At 38.3% G+C, this 22,836-nt stretch overlaps 1 protein-coding gene across 2 annotated transcripts in view; it reads left to right on the top strand.

Moving 5' to 3' along the window:
* Positions 1 to 22,836, top strand: part of ADCY2 (adenylate cyclase 2) — a 203,891-nt gene that overhangs the window by 117,638 nt on the left and 63,417 nt on the right. For both annotated transcript variants that reach the window (XM_072924342.1, XM_012571829.5), the window contains 4 exons: positions 14,269 to 14,417; positions 15,496 to 15,607; positions 16,685 to 16,812; positions 22,371 to 22,529. In XM_072924342.1, the coding sequence (XP_072780443.1) occupies positions 14,269 to 14,417; positions 15,496 to 15,607; positions 16,685 to 16,812; positions 22,371 to 22,529 (548 nt within the window). The remainder of the gene's footprint in view (positions 1 to 14,268; positions 14,418 to 15,495; positions 15,608 to 16,684; positions 16,813 to 22,370; positions 22,530 to 22,836) is intronic.

Raw genomic sequence — 22,836 nt, 5'->3', positions numbered from 1 at the left:
AAGAGATTTTCTACACTAATGGAAGGCTAATTGCAACAGTTACCTCAAGGTAAAGCATGAGGAGGAAAGGTCAAGGAATAGATAAAATAAAATAAGTGGTAACGAATCCTCATGTCTTTGTATTCAGCAGAGAGACTTAAAGAAGTTCAGGGATGGAACAACTGAAATGATTCAGCCACCTCTCTCATGGAGTCTGTCACCCAGAGTTGTGCTGATAGCTCAGGGCAAGAGGGAGGCATCTGTGATACAAATTTTTGCCAAGCTCCAAGGGAGGCCAGGGGACTACTAACTTAGAAACCCACTGTCTGTTTGGGCATATTAGTGGAAGTAGAACGGTAGATTTGGGTGAGGATGATAGATGAAATAAAAGTCAAGACAGCTTTTGTAGAGGAAAAAAAGACGAATTCTCTGAAGGTTTCAAAACTTTTCGGTGAGAATAATTCACTTTAACAGGCTGCCTGGATTTCTGGTATTGAAGATCCCTCACAAAAGGGTCTTGAAGAAACTGAGCAGGCATGGGACAGGACAAATGTCTTTACATGATCAAAGACTTAAAATTTTATTACTTATCCCCATTGAGAATTTTTTAAAATGTTGGATTCTTTAAAAAATCCCTCATGTCCCTTCAGTTTTGTTTCATGATCACATTATTTTAAAATAGCTTTCTACATTGCTCTGAAATGTAAACATTTCAGTGAAAGTTGCTTATCAGCCATAAAATATCTACAAGTCCCAGAAACAGTAATTTGTTGTTGGAGCATGTGCCACTAGTCTGCATACTGTTATTCACAGAAGTGCTGTAGTGTCGCACAGTACAGCACAATGTGAAGATCTGTCAGCTTTTACAGTGAGCTTTATTCTACCCAAAGGAAATCTGTAAATAAATTTGCTTTGTTTTATAAGATATTTTTAGATCTCTGTTCATGTATAAAATAAAGCCTGAGTATGCAGGTATACGGACAGTAGTTTATGCACAGTTCTAGGAGATGAAAAGAATACTCAAGGAATAATTTTACTGGAATTCATAAGGGGCAAATTTACAGATTTACAGGGCTTTATTTTCTCACTTTAATATAACTAGATAGATTTGTTTATGAAATAACATAGATATTGAGGGTAGAGCCAATTGTTAGTATGAAATAAATAGCAGGCATCTTCCTTGCTTCTTCATAAAAGTGTTTCTGTCTAGTCTTTACAAGTAGCCACTATTTTTACTATTCCATCTTGCAGCATAGCCTGGGCTCCAGCTTTTGGTGCAGCCCAACATATTCTTGTGATGATTTAAAAAAAAAGGCAGAACCATCAGATTTAGGTAATTGAAGGTATTTTAAATCTGGGCATCTGGCACATCTATTTTTCTGTCTCCTTTGTCACACTGAAGAAATATGATTTATTGCTGGTGTTTCAGTTCTTCCTGGGCCATATTTTGTTCCTTTCTATTTACTCCCTTCTTCTGCACTGGGAGGAGAGACATGAAGATGCTGTATCGCATATACTGTTGGATTTCTGTACCACATACCACTGTACATCTGGGGAGTTGTCTTTTCACTATGCTTCTGTTAGATACTAGAAACAAGCACCTGAATAATGAAAATGTGAACCTGTAGATGAGGAAAGTTAGCTAAAACCAGCAGAACTTGTTATCAAAATGTCACCTTCCCCTTATTGTTGAGAGAAAAACAAACTTTGAAGAAGTTGTTTTGGAAGATGTGAGGTAACTGGTCTGGGTAACTTTTACTGCCCTGAATCCAGTGAATTTTGTCCTGCTGTAGGTTTGTGCAAGGAAGATCGAGCTCTTGCCCTGAAACAGCTGTCAATATTTCAGCACACAGTCTCGGACCAAAGCACTGGGCTTCCTTGGAGACTGCAATATGGGAAAATAGCAGAGGAACTCATATCTCACCAGACACATAAGATGCAGAGCTTTATCTGTCAAACAATAAATAATAATTGCCTTCTGTATGTGTGGTGTCCCTCTTTGAATAGCAGTTATGAGTTAAGGGATAAGCTTCTGCAATTAAAGTTTCTCTCCAATTCCCCAAATACACAACAACATTTTGCCCCAAATGATTTATAGAATTTGCTCACTGCATGGGCTGCAGTCCATACCAGAGTAGGCACAGCTGTAGAGGCTTCACCTGCTGGATCACTGAGAGAGATTATTCCAACTTTAAACCACACTTGGTATGACAGAGCATGACTCATAGGTCCTTGGATGGAAGAGCTGCCAGTCTCTACAGCAAAGTTACTTAGCATAAGTTAGAATAACTTTACTCTCCAGCCAAGGAAAGCTCAGAATTTCTGATGAAACAGAGAAAATACAAAACTAGAAAATAAATCTCACACTGAGTCCTTGTAGAGCAGAGTTTCCTACAGCCTTCTTCTAGAAAGCCCTTCTGCTTGCAGTGGCTTCCATCATTGAAACAACCTCAGCAAGCCCTATCAGTGTCTCTAGGAAATATTTCTGTCAACAAAGTGGGAAATGCTGATGTTGGGTGCACTGCAGCAGAGTAATACCACACTTCTTTGTTCTTTTTCCCTGATTGCTCCATCCAGTCTTCTGAAAGGTTCTTTCTGCTGCAGCTCTAAGTGGCTCTCAGTTAAATGGATCCTCCTGACTCAGAGTGAAGCATTCCCTTCTGGTCACCCCCCTCGGGGCAGGGTGTGGGGGGAGGAAAGGTAGTTATTTCAATCTGCAAACATGCAAGTTTTGCAATGACCCAATCTGAATATGTAGGATGGCCCTGATTCATCAGAGCACATCTGTGTATTGAGCATATGTTCTGTAGTTTCTTGGCAGGACTCAGTATTTGAAATGTTGCTAGGCTGTGTGGCAGTGCCAGTGCTGCTAAAGACAGCTATGAGGCTCCATGAGGAGGAAAATATTTTGAGGTGTGCCTTGGACTCAGGATTGAAAAAGAAATCAGCTCCCTCTTGCTTATTAATAAAAATAGTGTGCTAACAAAAATCAAAAATAATATTTTATAGCATTTCTTAAAATAAGTGGCTGAAAACACATAGCAGTCTCATATTTTGCTATTTTCTTCAAAATTATGTAATGTAAAAAGTGGGAACAGCAATGCCAGTCTAAAAAGGAAGTACATAATCTGTAACTGTTGCTTATATCATACAGAAAGACTTTTCAAGCAGTAAAAAAATATTACCAAGAGGACTGGAGCAGGAATTAAATATGAAAATAAATGTTACATAAAGATGTACATTTTTTGTACTTTCTTCCTTTCTAGGAATTATGGCTCCTGTAGCTTAGACAGTTGGTATTATGTGCCTGTATGCTGAGGTTTCAGTGATGAATAGCAAATTATGATACTGTGAATTACATGGTAAAATATTAACAGTTTAGCATATATTACCTTCTAGTTTCTTTTAATTTTATCTCTTTGAACAGCAACACAATACTAATTGTCAACAAATTTTTCCAATGGAAAAGATCTGTTAATCCATTTTTAAAATGCAGTGTTTCAAAATGAATCAATTTACATAAAAGCATGGAGCATATTGATGATATATGCTGGAAATAACCAAAACCAGTGATGGGTAAAAAAGTCACAAACTATTCCCAAATTTCTAGAAAGTCTGGAAGCTAATTAAGTGCAGTGATCACAGATTAGATTTCATTAATCCATAGCATATCTGCCATTACAAATAACTGCCTAAAACAATCAGCTGCAGCTATGGTATTGATTTTTTACGGTATGTATCTTCACATGTGCAAACATGCAGGTGTCAGTGTGTAAACCAGGATTCCAAAACCAGAGACATAGAACATGGAATTGGTAAGAATTAGTCCTATTTTAAACCCATGTGAGACCAAGAATTCAGACACAACCCTAATCAAGGCGACAAACTGGGCCCCATCTTTTGCTGTGCTGAGACATTTGCCAAATGTCTCCACTGGATTGTAGATCCCATGAGAGAGAAAGAGGAAGCAGAGCAGCCTTTGTGCAGGAGCCTGGAGATTAGGGAATTCACCTGGAGCACTGCAGAAACAGGAAATCTAGTACTTGCTTCAGTGATTTTTAAAAGGTTTCATCTTGGAGCAAATTAGTTTCACCTGAAAAGGCTGCTAGGGCTCTGCCTCATGTTCACTGATAAGCATGTCTCTGTGAAAGTGGGAAGAGACTTGAGGTCTTGCTTTGGCAGAGGGCTGTTTTGATGAAGTTTTGTGCATGGGGAACACTGTTTAACCTGTGGATCTCCTGTTAAAGTTTGGAAAGCTGTGGAGCTGACACCCTATTTCTGCACCACTGGCCACTGGAGCTTTGTAAGGAGCCTACGTTGGTGGCCACGGGTTGCAGGGGGCTGAGGTGGTGAGCTGGAAGAGGGGTCACTGTGAATCACTTCATGTCTGCCAGAGCTGCCTCCAATCTACCGTGGGGCACATGAAACAGTCATGGAAAAAGCCTGCTTTGTGTACAAAATCTTAGCTATTTGGCATTAAAAAGTATCTAACTAGGGACCAAAGGTGCCCCTGCTGAAACACAGTTCAGAAGGAAACAGGCAGCTTCTGGAGGCTGGAGACAAGCTGATCTGTGCAGAGGACTCTCTCCACCCAAACAAGGTACTCTCACCCCTGAGGAGTTGTGGCACATGGACAATCCATGCTGGAGCAGGGACACATCAGAGGGCACTGCGGGCCATCAGTGTTCAAGGCTGGATCAGAGATGTGGAGGACAAGGGCAGCAGAAACTTTTAATCATAGAGCAGCAGAAGTGGTTAAGCAAACAGTGACAGAAAGAAGCTATCACACGTTGCTATCTCAGCTTCCTACCCTGCCTGCTACCTCAGCACAGGAATTGTGATGGACACAGCATAATGCATGGCAAAAAGATAGAAAACTGAGGCCAGGAAGTTCAGAGCATAGATGGTTAAGTGTCTATCTCAGTGTTTATCTTCACTGTTTTGGTTTTTAATTTTTTTTTCTCAAAACCGCAATCAGCAGTGAGAGGTTTGTTTTTGTTTACAGTAAATTAATTCTCTTAAAATTACCTGACTGCAGACTGTTTTGCCCACAACAAAGTTCCAAGCACATTAAGGTGCCTCCTTCCAGCCTGGAGCTAATGACCTGATGGCTCTTTGTGCAGAATCATAAACAGCACCCTCTTCTGGGAATTTTCTTCTTATGTGGCTTCCTCCTGCAGATCTAATTTTTTCTCAGTTGCATTTTTAGGATTCCAGTTTTCTCAATGTGTTGCACACAAAGACAGTGCCCCAGGAGGACAGGCTTTTTCTAAGTGACAAGGCACTTCAGGGTCTGGTAGTTACCAGTCCTGTCTTTCTGTGATTCAGCCTGAATTCCTGCCTGCATTACATGTGTATGTACCTCTGGAACATACCACAGGAAACACTTCCAAAGTAGTGCACACAGCAACGTGGAAAATATTCAGAAAATAAATGTATAGAATAAAATTCAGAAAATATTTAGCAAATGAAACCAGGCCAATTCTAAAAGCTTTAACCCTTGCTATGATTTATGCTAAATTTTGTTTTGTGGTTAGGCCTGGGAATGAGTGTTAATTACTAGTTTAGCATGTATCTGCTATACAGTAAGTTGTTGCTTTTCTTCCCTAGTCAGATTCCTCAAAATGAAGAGAATTGGTTTTCAAAACTCTGTTTTTATTTTTTTTTTTCAGGGGGAGCAAAGTTTTTCATTGAAAGCTTTCTATATTTAGTAGCTGGTGAATATAATCATTAAAGAGTAGTTGGCAAATTTCTACAAGAAAATGTCAATCCTGAGATGGAAATACAATGCAAACCATTCTTGTTCCCTTTTATTTAGACTATTGTAAGGAAACAAGAGGTCTGCTTTATGCATGCAGTAACAGCATACACCCTCCAGACATCTGCCTGTTCTTTGATTTCCACCTAGTGTGAGTCAGCCTCCTCTGTCTTCAAGGCTAGGAAGTGAGCTGTTGAATAAACAGTGGTGTTCAGAAAAGAGGTGTTAAAATATACAGGTTGCAACATTAAAATTCATCATCACTGTTTTACAAGAAGTGACACAGCTCCTTACTGTAGGTTCACTTTTCATCAATTATGGGTGAAATAAACTCTTACTTCTACTTGAATAAACTTTTATCTCTATTTGAACTGACTGTTTTATGGGCCAAAACTGTGTTTAACTCCTTCTGCACTTGACAGAGATTGACTGTTTTGATTAATTTCTGTTGCTTCTCACTGCTGTGTTTGACCCACTTTTAAGAGGTTTTGAGCTCCTGACAAGTGCAGCTAGGTGCCTGATAAGAATCTTTATTCTTAAAATTCTGGATTTTGATCTTTATTCTGTGTGGTGAGTAACATTTAGTCACTCAAATGTATGTTATCTACAGACTATCCAGTAAAATATTAGCAAATCACCAGTGAAATACTGAAAGAAATCCATTCTTGCACATTTACTTGGCAATCTGTAAGCAGATGGCTAAAACACCAGAGGCAATGGCAAAGGTAAAAACGATCACTTTCATGCTATCTAGAAAGCTGTGGAGGAGTGATGCTGTCAACATGCTTCAGATATATCTTCTAACTTAAATGCAGTGCTGTGCCTTAGAAGTGCTTTTGGTTTTCCTTTGGATTTGATGCTTTTAACTACAATGTTTGGCTCTAAACTGGGCAGATGAACAGGAAGCTCTGGTCTTTGAAAATGGGCTGCGTAGATACCTTTCAAGCAGTACTCTTGAATATCTTCACTGACATGTCTCATAGATAGCTTAGAAGAAGAAAAATATGCAAAAAGAGAGATTAATTTGGTTTTCTTCGTTTTTGTTGAAAAAAATAACAAAATTCTTCTCATCAAAATGTGGAGTTGTACCAGAGTTAAATAGTTCATTGTTTAAAAGAATGGTATTGAGCAATTGCCAGCACTATAATACTTCACCTTTATTAAAGACTGATATAGTAATATACATGTTACACTCATCAAACTGATTCTTTGCAAAATGCATCTTCTGTCTGTTCATCATTCTTTAAATATGTGAGATTTAGAGCAAGAATTTACAATATCAGACAGAAAAAACCCTTGAAATTCTGTCAGTTAATTAGGCAAGTCTGGCTGTGTATGTTGGGGTGTTCTCTTTTACTCTATTGTTGTGCTGTTTCGTGACTCGTCACTTGAACAGCCCCAGGATAGGCACACTTTCTGAAGGTGTAGTGAACATCGTTTGCAAAATTAGTCATAAACAGGCTGCATATGCAAACTGTAATCTATGCATAAACATTAAACATCTAGGTTCTGTGAAAGAATTTGTCTTTGCCAAATATGTGGTGTGCTTGTGAATTTAAATGAGCTTTCAGTCCCCTACATTGAAACAGTGGTGGTGCTTTTGCATAGCTTTAGTATTTTTTGGCTGTGAAGGTGACTGGTGAGATGGCAGCTCTACATGCCCAGAGCTACTCTACAGCAAACGAGCTGGGCACACCACACGGGGGGTGTGCAGTACTGCATGTTTAGCTTGCAAACCCTTGCCTTAAACTGACAGCCTGCATTGGCTTTACTGCTCTTGTGAAGTGACCGAGTCATGCCACTGATGTTTGGCAATTGCAAAATTATTTAAAGACAACTGTTCCCTTTCTGAAGGCAGGGCTGGAGCTCAGGGACTGAGTGGGGAGGGCAAAGCCTCTTCCCAGGCAGAGGCTCCCAGGCAGCACTGTGGGAGCAGATCCATGTCTGGTACCTGTCGCCATTGAGGCAGGATGGGAACAGAGAAGACTCCAGTTCAGAAGATGAGAAGAGAACTGATCTCAATTGATTTATTTCAAATACATCGCTCTTTTATAGAAAGCATCGTGCAGACTAATTTCATTGGTCTTAAAGTAAAAACATCTCACACCATTGGTGCTCAATGAATGATGACCAGTGGCAGAACATATCTATAAACAATGTGAACAAGAGAGATAGAGAATTATTTACATTTCTTTCAAACTCTTTCCCAGGCCCAGCCTGGTAGAAACTTCTCCTTTTCTCTCATCTGAACTGAGACTATCTATAGGCATGGACCTGGGCCTCACCCTGGCCCTGGTCCACTCCCAGCACCTGTGGACACAGCTCATCACCCTCTGAGCTCGTGACAGCCACCTTGGGCCTGAAAACTGGCAGCCCCTACTTGGGGTTCCTCCTATTCTCATGGGAACAGCTCCTGGGCAACTAAGCTTGTCTTCTGCAGAATAAATTCATGAGGGCATTTGCGTTTGATGCCTGGGGAACTAGTGAGGAATGTGAGGATGGTGCTTTCATTCCCCTTGTGTGTGTGTTGATATTCTGGTGTTGATAATGTAGCTCTTGGCATTGCATGCTTGAAATTTCGCCAAAAGGGTAATGAAAACAAAAAGCTTTATGGTACTATGCTTGGGGAAAAACTCATTTTCCAAGGAGAAAAAAAATCAGAAATTAAAGTTATTATCAGTGTGTTGGGGGGGGTGTGGCATTTACGAGAACAGATAAGAGTTCATAGTTTTGCCATCAGGAAAGATGTTATCTGTGTCATAAAGCCTGTACTAGCCACAAGCAAAGATATATAGAAAAAGATCAAAATGATAAGAGATGTAGGAGATTTCTAGATGTCATGAAAAATCCTTGATCCTTGTCTGGTTTGTCAAGGCCAATGAAAGTGCTTTGGAAGTTTTCAGGAAAAAAGCCATTGTAACCAAGGAAGGGACTGCCACTAAATAGAAAAAGTATAAACAATCAATATGAAATAAAAGGTGCTGCTGTGGTGGAATTGTATTTGGAAAGAAATAGAATGATGCACTCAACAGCTTGGTAGGAAATCAAACAATAAGAAAATGTTTTTTAGTATTTAATGGGTACAGGTTTAGGTTAAGTAACTTTCCATAATCAAAATATTTCAGTGATGTTCAGCATAAAAGTACTGACACTTCCCAGCAAGAAAGCACAGTCTAATAGATTTTGAGTGGAATAACTGGAAGTTATCAGTGGAGATGATCAATGAACTGGCATGCGTGTTATGTTCTGCATTGTTTATGCTATTATGTATTTGTATGAGAAGACATTCACAGACAACAATATTTGCAGAAAATGTAAATGCTAGTCTGATAATAAATACCATAATATTGAATACGTTGTAAACAATATTAATCAAGAATGTTTTTTGTAACTTTCTGAAGAGACATAATTCTAAAAGAGTATGGGCCATAGCTAGAATATTGTAAGGCTGCAACTTCTTACAATAGTTTGGAGAAAATAGAAGACATGGAACAGCAGACAGGGAACTCTGGGGATGTTACAACAGAAGGTTGCACAGAGTAAGTCATGGGCATACTGAGGGAAACAAATGTATGCATGTCGTTGTTCACTGGAGCAAAATGTTAGGATTTGTGTTGAGAAACCCTTAAGAATTCTTGAAGGTTGTTGAGGGTTTTGAGAAGACAGTGTAGAAAATACTTAGGAGGAGGAGATTTTTGCACCTGTTTACCTGATCAAAAAGAGAGTTATCTGTGTTTACAGGAATAAGAGTAAGGAAATTAATGTTGAGCTGAGAAAGATATAACAGGTCCAAGGTTTCAAAGTAAGAAATACAGAACACATTTTTAACAGTTTTTAACAGTTCAGCTGGTTAACTACTAGAAGTTGGTGAATTCTCCATCTCTCGATGTCTCTGTAGACAAGATTGAATACCTTTCTTGTTGTGTATATGTAAAATCAATTTCTTGGCTTCAGCCAAAGTAATGAGGTTGATGGAGGTTATTAACATGGGCTAAATTTAAGGCGATAATAGCACGTAATTTTTAGGACTCTTCAAATCTCTCAGAAGTCCATGTTAACATTAAGTAAAAACAATTTTCAATTTTTTATTCTTTTAGGTGTGTTTTAGAGGATGATCATGATGTCTGGGTTAACAGTACTTTGACAAATACCCTCTAGATGACCATCTCTATCAACTCTTTACTGTTCCATCATTTTGTGATCAGGAATCAGAAAATTAATTTATTTTAGGTTTATACATTTCAAGGGCAGCTTAAAATTTGATATTATTTGTGTTTATGTCTTAACTTTATAGTGGAGCAGATGTGTGCATAGGTTAATTGCTTCTGGAGCTCTTACTACTGACTTACTGACGTGTTTTGTCAAACTCGCTAAACAGATAATTAGATATATGCCACAGGAGTCTGAAAACAAAATCCAATCCACAGAAAAGCAGAATTCAATATTCAGTGCCCTAAATGACATTGGAAGGGACAAAAGTATCCCTATATGGGATTATAAGGACAAAAATATTCCTACAGTCCTTTACTGATCTACAAATATATAGTTTTTCTGCAGACTTCTTGAATATCAGAAAAAGCTTAAGAAAAAAGATGGACATTTCTTCCAGTAAGACCAAAATTTGGACCTCCAGTTCTCTCTCTAGACAACAGAGAGAGAGTGAGAGAACATTGCTACCTCAGAATTTCAGTATTAGATTCTGTGAATTGCCTTGAAGGACAGTTTCTTTCCATTGACAGCAAGGCACAAAGTTGATTTTAATAGGGTGAGTGCTATCAGACTACCTTTATTTTTCCTTAGTGACATCCTTTAGCAATATTATTCAAGAGATCAGACTAGGTGAAAGAATATTTGGCCTTTAAATCTATAAATGCTTCCATTTATGCTCAGTAAAGCATTGATCATGGTGTAATCTTGTACAAATGAGTGAATCAGTATTGGTAGTTTGCATAACAAAATAGGAATTAGCAAATAAATAAAGCATTATTGCCTCAGGCCAAGAAGAGGTTGATTTGTGAAACATTCACTCTTGAAAATAACCTGTACCTAGTGTTTGAGGATATTGTGCTTGTTTGCTGCAGAACATGCTGTTGCATGATGTTTTGAGAGATACATGCAGCTGCCACCTTGCAGAAAACAGCACAATGCTCTGTTCTTTAACTGAGCTGTGCCAACTTATTCTAGCTAAGAAAGCAACCAGCATTTATCAAGCTTTAAGAGGAGTGATGTGTAACTAAAAATAACTGCTAAAGTTATCTGTATGTTTCAGGAAAAATTCTGACAAAGAGATCAACTTGAATATGGGAGATTGAGAAGACAGGAACTCAAATAACAGTTTGACATATACCACAGACAATCTTCAGCAGGAGAACCCAGGGAGGTTGCCTGCTTGCTATCCTTCTAGTGGGGTCCAGGTGGAGGAGAAGTAGTTAACCTATAGTATTGAAAGGCACTTAATTGTTGTATTCAGTATAGGTAGTGGGCTCCATCTTTTAGCCCTAGGACTTGAAAGGTATCAGCTGGAAGTGACTTGAATGGTTGAGAGAAAAGCATAGTCCCAGGGAATAAGTCAGGAAGCAGTCTTGTGTGCATAAATCCCCTGTATAAGTTGTTATGGTCATGATATTAGTATTCTAGGGAAGGGCATTTGTCAGGAGATTTTCATTACTGTCATAGCACAGCAGTTTCTCTTTCACCTAAAGCAGGTATTTTCAGTCTGAAGACTTTTAAATGGTACCTCTTGACCTGCATTCAGAATTATTTCAGTTTTTTTTCTTACAGACTGTCACTCTTAGAGTGGCTTCTCTGTCTACTACAAATAAAGAAGATTTTTGTCTAAAAGTCAGTGTCTTGTTATCTCAGTTCAACTAGTTTTTGATGTTTAGATTTTCTCTCTATTTGTGACAATAGTACAGAATAGAATATATTACAAAATATAAAGCCAGCATAAGCAGCAGTCTTGATTTGTGGTGTTCTTTGCATTGTTCCAGTCTGCAGGAGTTTCAGTGCAGAACATCATGCACTACAAGCTGATCAGTAAGTGGTTTTGATCTTTGCACTATGCTCTTTTGAGCCAACAGCAATGACAAAACAGGAAGGAAGAGGTGTTCTCATGTGCTTTGCATTTCTTAGGATCTTCAGGTAACCATCCCAGCCACAGTGTTCATCAGTAGTTGAGATTCACCTTCTTTCACATCTGTCTTTTAGTGAAAGAAATTAAAATGAACAATCCACATTATCACATGGGATAACGTCAGGACTGAAGTGTGAATGCTTGCAGCCTGAAGGATGGAGAGGGTGGCTGAAGGCTGTATGTGTACCTGAAGGGTATGGCAAGGTGTTCTACTGCGTGCTTCACCAATTGCAATTCTCTAAAGCAACCTCTGGTTGCAACCTTCTCTTTTGTACAGTGAAAATGGAGGAAGAAAAACATTCTTTGGAGGGAATTCTGGTGTGGTGAATAGCTTCATCAGGATGTTTAAGCAGAATGGAATAGTGGGCTGGCCTGAAGAGAAAAAAAAAGGGGAAATATTCCATCTCTCCTGACTTTCCCTACAGAATGAGGGCATTCTGTTTTCCTCATATGATTCTTCAGCTTGTAATTGACTTTATGCTGCTTTCTATGAAAACTTTTTCTCTGGGATTTTTGCTTGCTTCCTTGAAAACATTTGTTGCTTTATGACCTTTTACCATCCTTTCTGAGTTTCAAAGATGTAAGCAGTAACCTGGACATTGAGTGTCACTATGTCCAGAGATCAGTCAAGCAGAGACATTGATCACTGTGTGTCTGGAATCATAACAGTCAAAGGCAGATAGTGAACCAGCTTGCATTTACAGTCCATGGCATAAAACTAGTAGAGTGATGTAAAATTGTAGCTAAGATCACTCACCTCTTCATTAACAGTGTAATTACAGTTGTTAACAAGTCTGAACAATCCTGTACTGTTAGATAAAGAGCAACCTGGAAGAATAGGTTTTCATTATGGAAAAAAATTTGTTGTAGGATATTATTTACAAGTTAGCAAAATATCTCCACCAGGGAGCAGTGGAAGTGAAACACTGCCAGTGAACAAAAGCAATGAAAATACCCCAGTCTCTTGGATGTGAACTTGCTAAAATGCCTAAACATACTAAATTAATCTTGCATTTAAGAAATAAATTATTAGTTCAATATTAATTAGCAGCAAAGCAAGATTCTGTCTTGATTCACTGCAGTAGAAGTTTTTTGCCAAATATGAGCAGGATCAGTTTCACAGGGCCTCATGTAACTGAATGCTATGCTTACAAGTGCACAAATGCTATGAGGAATGTGAATTTATCACTATACTTGACAGAGATAGATAGCCAAGGTTGCTGCAAATATTAGAGGAGTCTATAGCCCTGTTATTGCCTTGCTCTGCTCAAGGTCATCAGACCTGAACAGGAGTAATTATCCCAGGCAGAGGATTGGATTAATGGCTACACTTCTTCTGGTACCTTCATGAACAGAACTGCAAAGTCTGCAAAAATATTTTTTTAAACCAAAGAGCATGCATCATTCTGAGTAACACCTGAGAATCATGCAACACATTTTGAGGTCAGCATCTTTTCTGGTGTAGCTGTTTCTCTCTCTTACTCTTTCAGGGGCTTTTTCAGATGCCTTCCCTCTCTTCACTGGTTCAGGCTTCTGGTTTTCATCCTTAGCCTGATGGAGTCTCTCTGTCTGCCTATGAGAAAATGGGAAATTCTTGTTTGCTTTCAAGATGGAATATGATAAAGCAAGAAGGATTTTTTTTTTTTTTCAGAGTTCTTGTTGTCCTGGTTTCCAGAGAAGTAGGAAATCAGTCTAAAGCTGTCACAGGTGAAATAGGCAAAATGGAATTGTCAGAGAGCTTTAGAAGAGGAGGACCGTAATATCAAAAGAAGAGGAAGACCTAATACCAAATGATGAAAGAAAATATGTAGGGTTTGGGTTTTTTTAGTATTCCATATGTGTTTAGGTTAATTAGAAAAGAAATCATCAAATGCCATATTAAAGGAGAGAGTACCTATCAAAATGCTTTGCATAAGTTCAGCATTTTCAGCATATTCTGTGTCTGTATTTTATTTTCAGTCTAACTGCTAAAATTATGGCAGAACATTTAAAATACATGAAAGAAAAAAAAAGAAAGATGTTGCTTATTTCTGCTTGAATCAGACTGCATTTCCATGAAAGTCCCCTGAACTGGCCTTGTGATTCTTGTTTCATTTGCTGCATCCTGTTCAGATATTGAATAGATTCCTGTGGATAACATCACCAAATGTTAAGCTTATCTTAAGCATTTTCTAATATACACAAAATCTTGAAGAAGGCAGGTGTTACTTGGAAATGTGTGTATGTCTCTGTCACATTCCTCAAGGTGCTGATTAACTTTGGAGCTCCTACCAGGCCTGAGTGCAAGCCTCATCAAAATGTTCTGTGGTATTGACAATAGGGTGTGCCTTGCACAGTATTGATGCCATACTGAATTTATTCACCTTAAAAAAACTGTGGATTTTATTTTAAATTTTAGGAGCGTCTTCTACTTTCTTTACTGCCTGCTCACATTGCCATGGAAATGAAAGCAGAGATCATTCAGAGGTTACAAGGACCAAAGGCAGGCCAGCTGGAAAACACCAACAACTTCCATAATTTGTATGTCAAAAGGCACACCAATGTAAGGTATTGTACTGTAATAAAATGTATCAACAACATTCAGGGAAAAAAAAAAAAAAAGAAAGAAAGGGTTAAGGGAGGAATTAAGAAAATATTTGTTTAAACATGCTTTTCAGCAATTTAATATGTAGCACCTCTTAAGTTGATCAAATGCTGAAAATGCTACATTCCAGCAGAGCCACAGAGGTGTTAATACAAACCAGTTTTTGAGAAAAAGCCACACAATAATAGGCTTTTTTTCATAATGTCTTCATTTTTCAGATTGAAGTACTAAATCCTGCTTCTGTGTATGCTAGTCAAAATTATAATTCATGTCAGTGGTATGATTCAGCTATTGCAATTTTCTTAATTAGAACAATTTCTCAGGATTTGTATCATGTAAACAGAAGCAGCTGTATCACGTATGTATTTTACACAGTACCTGAGATAAAATATTCTGCTGACAGAGCTAATTATTTATTATTTAAAAATTTCTAGTAGCTGAAAAAATAAATCACTTTCATTTCAAACATTCTTTCTTCTTAACAAGGTTCTTTTTCTTGTTTTTGTTTGGGTTTTTTGTTTGTTTCTTTTGTTTGTTTTTTTATTTTATTGGACAAGTTATTTTGAATGATATTCTTAGAAACTGATTTATTAAAAATGTTGCAGGAATTTTGAGGAAGCTTATGTTCTCTTGTGAACACAAATACTCTTTGAAACTATTATATTGCTATTATTATACTGATGATTTGTGACTTTAGGAAAATATTTCTATTTTTTCAATCCTGTAAGAGATAGAGGTATAGAATGTTTATAAATACCTATAAATATAGGCATGCCTATAAATGTTATACCTGAGGAGGTAATACCTATAAAGGTACATATAGGTATATATTACCTATGAACACAACACCCATAAAGGTAAATATACGTTAACCTATAGATGTAGTTATATTTATTGCTCTACATTTAGTAATGGCTTTTTTGTGTGTGAGCATATCCCTGTGAAGTCCAGGGCCCTTGCTTTCAAGTTTTGCTGCTGGCTGATGGATCTGAGTGCAGCAGAAGGAATCTGTGACCGAAATCCTGTTCCTTTCTGTTGCAGCATCTTGTACGCTGACATCGTGGGATTCACTCGCCTGGCCAGTGACTGCTCGCCAGGGGAGCTGGTGCACATGTTAAATGAGCTCTTTGGCAAGTTTGATCAGATTGCCAAGGTGGGTTGCTATGGGCTGCTGCTGTTAGTTTGAATAAGAAAGTCATCGTTAAAATGTTTTTGTTTTTTTTTTTTTTCCTCTTGGGGTCTTCATGCAGCACATCTGAGACTTTGGTAGGAAGATTGGATTTGAAACGTGTGAAGAAAACGATTTGGCTCTGGTCTGAGTGCAACAGTGCATTTCTGCCAGAGTGACAGTCTGTGAAACTCAAGATAGTTCTCTAATAGGACCAATAGGGACAGCTCATGGAGCCCAGTAAGGCTTAATGGCAGATGAACACTTCTTTAAATAGATTCTTTGCAATATCAAGGATTACGATACTCAAGATAGAAAAGTATTAGTCAGTTTTCTGGTCTCAAAAAAAGCATTTGTGATACTGAAGGAGAAGAGAGACAATATTGATTGAATCAATTTTAATTACTGGCCACAGGCTCTTTATTACTCCAGAAAAGAATCAAATACAATCAGAATTTTTTATTCTGCTTACTTAGGTGTAATTTTTATAAAAATTAAGTGAAACTTCATGTGTGAAGGTAAAATCAGAAACCTCAGAACAAATAAAAGTTTCCTGTGTTTTTATTGTTGAAAAACTATCGTCAAGTATTTTAAAAATTACATTGAATTAAAATTAAATTTCAGTTTAAAAAAAATAAAAATCTTTACATGATCTTAGAGTATAAAATATAGAAATTCTATTATGATTGCTAGCTTCTGGAAGCATTCCATAGTAGAACTTAATAGACATAAATGTGGAAGATTACATCTTTTGATTTCATATTTCAAACAAAAAGGCTTTATTTAGATTGAGGACATGATAGTTTAGCTTTACTCTCAGGTGTGAATATGTTTTGCAGTGAAATTACTTCCTGCTTTTGCCCATTAAGGACCATAACTGGTGGAGGGATCAACCATACAAAACTCTCAGCATTTCTGTTGTAGCAAGCCCTTCTCTACTGAAACAAGCTTTAGTAGAAGGACTTTCCTAATGTTATTTAAATTAGTCTTTGCAACAGTAACACTTCATTTATGTATTTCAAATTGAAAGTCATTGTCTCAATTTGTTTTTTTTTCCTCTAGGAAAATGAATGTATGAGAATTAAGATCTTAGGTGACTGCTATTACTGTGTTTCTGGATTACCTATATCTCTTCAAAATCATGCCAAGAATTGTGTGAAAATGGGACTGGACATGTGTGAAGCCATTAAGTAAGTACTAAACTTAAAAAAAAAAAAACCAACAAAACCTTTAAAACCAGTCTTTCACTAAAATTAGAATATACATAGGTGAATTACACTTGGCAGAAGTGTGTATCTTGTGGACGTCTGGATATCTGTGAATCCTCTGTGTGATTTATTTTTTCTAATAAGCTGGACTTTGATTTTAAAACTTGGCGTTTTCTTCTGTAAGTTTAAGTTCCAATTTTTATATTTTTGTCTAGATCACATTAACTACTGTCCATTTAGCAAAGTGAGAAATTGGCCCATCCTTGTGAGGTATATGTGTGGCGTGCACCTCATCATGAAATGGATAATTATGTTGAATTGTGTTGATCTTAATGACTAATGAAGTATACATATGTCACGGTGCCTCCTTTGGTCTGCGGCCAGCTCAGTTGTTTGGCACGCTTGACAACGAAGGCCACCCCCTATGACCACTACGGGTGAAGGGTGTGACCTGCGAGTTCTGTTCGGCCAGACCAGTAAAGGACCTTAGGCGACAATGACAAGGACAAGGGAGTCGTCCTTCTGAGGGTACCGCTGCTCCAAGTTTATTGGTAGTCTGAGAGACCAACCTCAGCTTGAATGGGTATGCCCCAAAAGGCATCTGGGTACAACTTGCAGGGGAATATAACAGGGGGTGGCAACGCGGGGAGGGAACAACAGGGGACCAAGAGGAAATAACCAGGGAGTGGTGAAGGGAATGATAATCAAGGGAGGTGTCCAACGAGGTGAGAGGGAAGGAGGGGTCCCCGGGGATCAGCCTATCACCTGAGGCCCTGGCTGGAAGGTTCTGGATAGAAGGGAGAGGCCTCAGGGTGACAGACAAGCCCCAGGGTGGGGTCAGGGGAATGATTCAGCACAAAGTTACCCATTAGGGGTGGGGAGAGGGAAGACTGACAGGCGAAAGATGACGAGGAGAAGGACATACCATTTAACGTAAAGAGGGGGAGAGGGAGCAACCATAACATGGGGGAACTTAAAACACACCCATACAAAATTGTTCCTCTAATCCTTAAATGTGTGTAATTGTAGTCACAAGAGGGATTTGGCTTTTCTTTATCTGGTCTTCTAAATCAATCCAGGGTAATCACTGTATGGGTAGGTTGACTAAAGCAAATTTGGTTCTTTTCCCTTTTATGTGTTCACGGCAAAGGTATAGTATTTTTGGAAACTAGTATTTTGATCTCCTTGCTTTAGCAATCTATTGTAAAACTAACCTCAGTACAGGAAGCAGGTTGCTGCATTGTCTAAAATGTTGTTTCTTCATCCAAAAATGACTGTACCTTACAAAGTGACCAAAGAAATCTAATTTTTAACTGGTACTTGGGAGAATTTCTCCTTCCAAACAAGATAGAAGTCTACAGATTTGGTTGCATTTCAGTTGCTTTCACTTGATGCTTTCTCTTTTTCACTTAATATCACAATTAAACCATTTACTTTTTTAGCATACTAGGAAGTAAAGCTACCATCTCTTCTGTAGAGCTGTTGGTAAAAGGGAGTCAGTCCAAAAGTTTTGGCTCTCCTTGTTGGTTGGCTTAAAAATATCAGGATTTTCCCCAGCCTTTGAGTGAAAATGAGAGCTTTCTGGTTTGCATTTCAAAACATCTGTCTGATGTGTGAGAAAAGTGAGTTAAAAGTATTTGCATAGAGTTTCTGATCAACTTGTTGCTTTGTTACTTAAGAGGAAAAAAATATAGAAGGTTACAGAGTGGTGGAAAAACAACACTAAATTTGAGCCATAAAGTGCCCTTCACAAAGAACCAAAGTATATCACACATCATAATGCAATGTTTTACTTGAGCTCAGAGAGCAATCTGTCAGTTCCTTACACTTCAGAACTTCCAATCTTCTCTGAAATAACTTTCTGCTCAGACTGCTATCACGTATGTTCATTGTTAAATGCTGTACTATCAGGCTCTTGGTGAGAGCAGCCTTATAGACTAGAAAATTATATGTTACTTGTAAAGCATATTCTGATCTGAATTTATAACTGTAGTCAGAAACCACAATGCTCCCATAGGCAGATGCCTGATTACCACAGACTGCTTACAGAAGGAGTGAAGAATCTGTACCCTGTGTTGTCAAATCCTTTCAAAGTATTATGTCAAGTGTCACAGCCTGCAGGTGAATGAAAATTGCTGATTATTAACCAGCTCCATATTTTGTCGTCTTATTGCTGCATCCATGTATGGAAGCATCTCCTGACATACTTCTGTGCCCTGTAAAATGAGAAGCAGTAATACTCTTTCTATTGGCAGTGTGTCACTCAATATGTTTGACTTTCTCTATCTGAAATATCTTTTTTGTCAGATAAAAATTATTGTTATATTCAGTCACTGAGGTGCAAACTGCCACCTCGGTGTGTAAGCTACTGAAATAAAGTAATTTGCTACTTATATTAGCAGTTCTGTATAGATTTTACTACCTGAATATAGTTTTAGTTCCAGTTCTCTTTGAAGCAAAAAAGGAAGAATTCTGCCAAATTGCCAGGTGATCTGTACTACAAAATCTTATCATGTCTTCTTACCTAATGTTTTGTAGCTCCATTTTGAGCAATTCAGCTTTCCTATGCTATGGATTGTTCCCATGAAAACTTGGATTGTAGTCCCATTGATTAATTGCTTTGCTTCTCTGCTCTATGTTGGAATAAATCCAATGTTTCTTATAGTCTGCAGCCTGCTTGCCCAGGAGTGGGATGCTCACTTTATCAAGCCAGAAATGGCAGTGCTGCCTGTGATGCTGAGAGCTGGCCACCTTAACTGGGTGCTTTAAGGACAGAGATTATCTGTTAAGGCAAAATATTTTTGTGTGGGAATATATGTGTTGTTTCCATTCAGCTCCAACTCTACCCCTCATCTTTCTGGTGACTTCCTTATTTGCATGTTTCTCAGTCACACATTCTCAAAGACTTCCTTTGATTTGATAGCATGAAACAAATTCCATTTCAGAGGAAAGTGAAAGATACTGTTGGATATAAGATGGTTATACCATTTTTAATACTAGATACAAAATAAAATAATTCTTTTAGGTGTGATTTGATTCCTGCAGGTCTGATCCAAAAGGAAACTATGCTGTTAAAACTGGATATTTGAAGGGAATTAAATGCTCAAAGCTCAATGTGTTAAAGTGTGTAAGAAAGAGCTAGGTAAGTCTTAGATACCTTGGTCCAGAATTATAGATCAATAAAGCTCAGGTAAAGCATGTAAATGTTTTCCTGATGACCTATACACTTGCTTGTATGGAATAAAGTTGCTACAATTGCCTGAAAGCTAACCACACCTCTGAAAAATGCAGAATGCTTTCAGACTCAAATTTCACATTGCAATAGGAAAAATACAATCTTGATGGGTATTTTGTCTGCCCAGCCAGGCTGGGCATTGTTCTGTGCTGAAGGAAACCAGAGAGACAGGGGGAGCAGAAAATGAAATAATGGTGGGAAGTTTCAGATAGGCTTCTGTAGGTAATGCAGACGTCCTCTGGGGATATGATAGCCTACATTCCTGAATGCATTCAGTGCCTGCATTGTCATGGCAATTGTTCAAGGAGATCAGGAGAGAAGAAGTGGTAAACCCTAATTTGGTCTGGAGTTACACTGCTAATTTAATGTCTCCTGTTGTTTCTTTAATTTGTGAGACAGAATAAGAGATTTAGTCCTGTTGCTCCCCTGCTTAAATCCTGACAGCTTATTATAAAGCAGACTTCATTCTGCTTGCCTCTTGCTTTATTCCACAGACTATGGAAGGGCAGTCTTTTGACAAGCACCCCTAGAGGATAAATGGTCCGCTTCCATTTTGCCCAGTATTTTAAAACACTTTTTTCTAAAGTGCTAGGCTTGTGTCATATACCTTGTGAAGAGCAAAGTGGTGTTTGTGATTTGCAAACTGCTTACAAAAAGACCATTTACAGGCAGTTCATTTTCAAGTGTGTCAGCTACTCAAGAGCAGTGTAAAATGGCAATGTGAAAAGAAATACCAATAAACACTTGAGAGAGACAGATGGAATTAAAATACTTTCAGTCATTGTCCTGTTACTTTCCTTTCCCAGAAAAAAAAAACACTTGAGAATTACTGCTTAAATGCAGGATTTACCATATCAAATTAGGCCTCTTGCGTTCTATGTTCCCTTTCAAAAAAAAAAGAGGAAACTGTCTCATTAATTCAATAATTTGGAAGGTACGGAGCTGATGATTCTTATCACTGAGACTGAAGATGTTGCTAGAACTATGCACCCAACTTGTATACAGGAGCCATTTGGTTTCCTTATTCTGTAGTTGTTTCTTCCATTAGCACCCCAGATTTCTCCAAGTGTGTGTGCACATTCCTTATTACTGGCTAGGTTTGGGTCCACATCAATTGGAGTTTAAATACATAAATCCTGTTGAGTTATAATCTTCCCATTTCTTAGAGCTGTCTAAGCCTGTAGATATCTGAATTACTTTTATTATTATTTACAAATGTGGTTAGGTACCAATGTGACATATGTCTGGAAATGTTCTGGTCATTTGACCTCAGTCACCCACCAGTGATTCAGAAGAACTGCTTCTGCAAAGATAATTTGCTATCTTAAGTGTAGATTAGGGATGGGGCGAACAGATACTTAAACTTATCTCTGGATATGTTTAAAAAAAGACTGGACTTGACACTTGGTGCTATAGTCTAGTTGTGGTGTTAGGGCATAGGTTGGACTTGATGATCTTAGAGGTCTCTTCCAACCTCATTATTCTGGGATTCTCTGATTAACTCTGTGACTGGAAAGGTCAAAGGTTTAGGTGTGGTCTGGACAGTGAGGGTAGCTTTTCATTTGCTGTATAATGTTCTAGAGGGTGCAGCACTCACTAAGCATGTGGAAGGTTGTTGCGCCTATGTTCTCCACAGCCTGAATGACACTGAGCCCATATCCCCAAAGAGTGTACAAGCCCCAGCCTGTGGAATATCCTGAGGTCCTGTGGTTTTCTTCTTTCCTCTCAGACATGGCAGATATGAGAAGGTCTCCAATATGAAAACCGGAGTCTTTAGATAGAAAGGTGTATAACAGCAGCTCCAGACCTCCAAAAGCAGCATGTAGAACAAAAACAGTCCTTAGATTCTACCATGAGACTAAACATATCCACTATTCATTGCAGCCCGCCCAAATAATTTCAGATGAATATAAAAGAAGGAATTTCAAACGCAGACTTGAAAATTAATATTTCTACAATTTGTTGCAAATACAGATAATAGGAAAGATAATATATAATCATAGCATTTAAAAGAATGGAGGCAATGCTAAGAAGAGGTAAATGTTATTACTGTTGTTACTGCTACTTTCATAGAATCATCAAATGATAGAATGTTTTGGGTTGGAATGGTCCTTAAAGACCATCTAGTTTTAACTCCCCTGCCATGGTCAGGGACACCTCCCACTAGAGCAGGTTGCACTGAGCCCCATCCGACCTGGCCTTGAGCACTCCCAGGGGTGTACCATCCACATAATTTGACTGGTAAATTAAAAGAAAGCCAAACGCCTATTATGTATATTAACAGAGGCTTTATTCTCAACCGCAGGAAGGTGAGAGATGCGACTGGTGTGGACATTAACATGCGCGTGGGAGTGCACTCTGGGAACGTGCTCTGCGGTGTTATTGGGCTGCAGAAGTGGCAGTACGATGTCTGGTCCCATGATGTTACCCTGGCCAATCACATGGAAGCTGGGGGAGTCCCAGGGTAAGAGTCTTCTCTGTTAACCTTCAGACATATGGATTTTTCAGTAATGGAAAAATGCATAGGCATTTTGTCTTAAGCCATCAGCCTTCATGGAGATGCCTGGACGAATTCTTAGGTGCTGTCTTGAGGAAAAAAAAAACACAACCAAAACTGAGGCACTCAGTATTTCCTGTGATTTAAGGAGCATTTTTTTTTCAGGATGGAAACCTTTAGATTTATTCCCATTAGAACTTCTAAAATTTAGATTAGAAGGACTGCAAAAGAAGAGCGCAGCAAATAAAAGGTGTATCCAAAAGCAAGCAAAAAA

This window comes from Taeniopygia guttata, chromosome 2 (assembly GCF_048771995.1).
Source record: "Taeniopygia guttata chromosome 2, bTaeGut7.mat, whole genome shotgun sequence".
In the NCBI taxonomy this organism is placed as follows: Eukaryota; Metazoa; Chordata; class Aves; order Passeriformes; family Estrildidae; genus Taeniopygia; species Taeniopygia guttata.
This window is presented reverse-complemented; position numbering and strand designations above follow the sequence as displayed.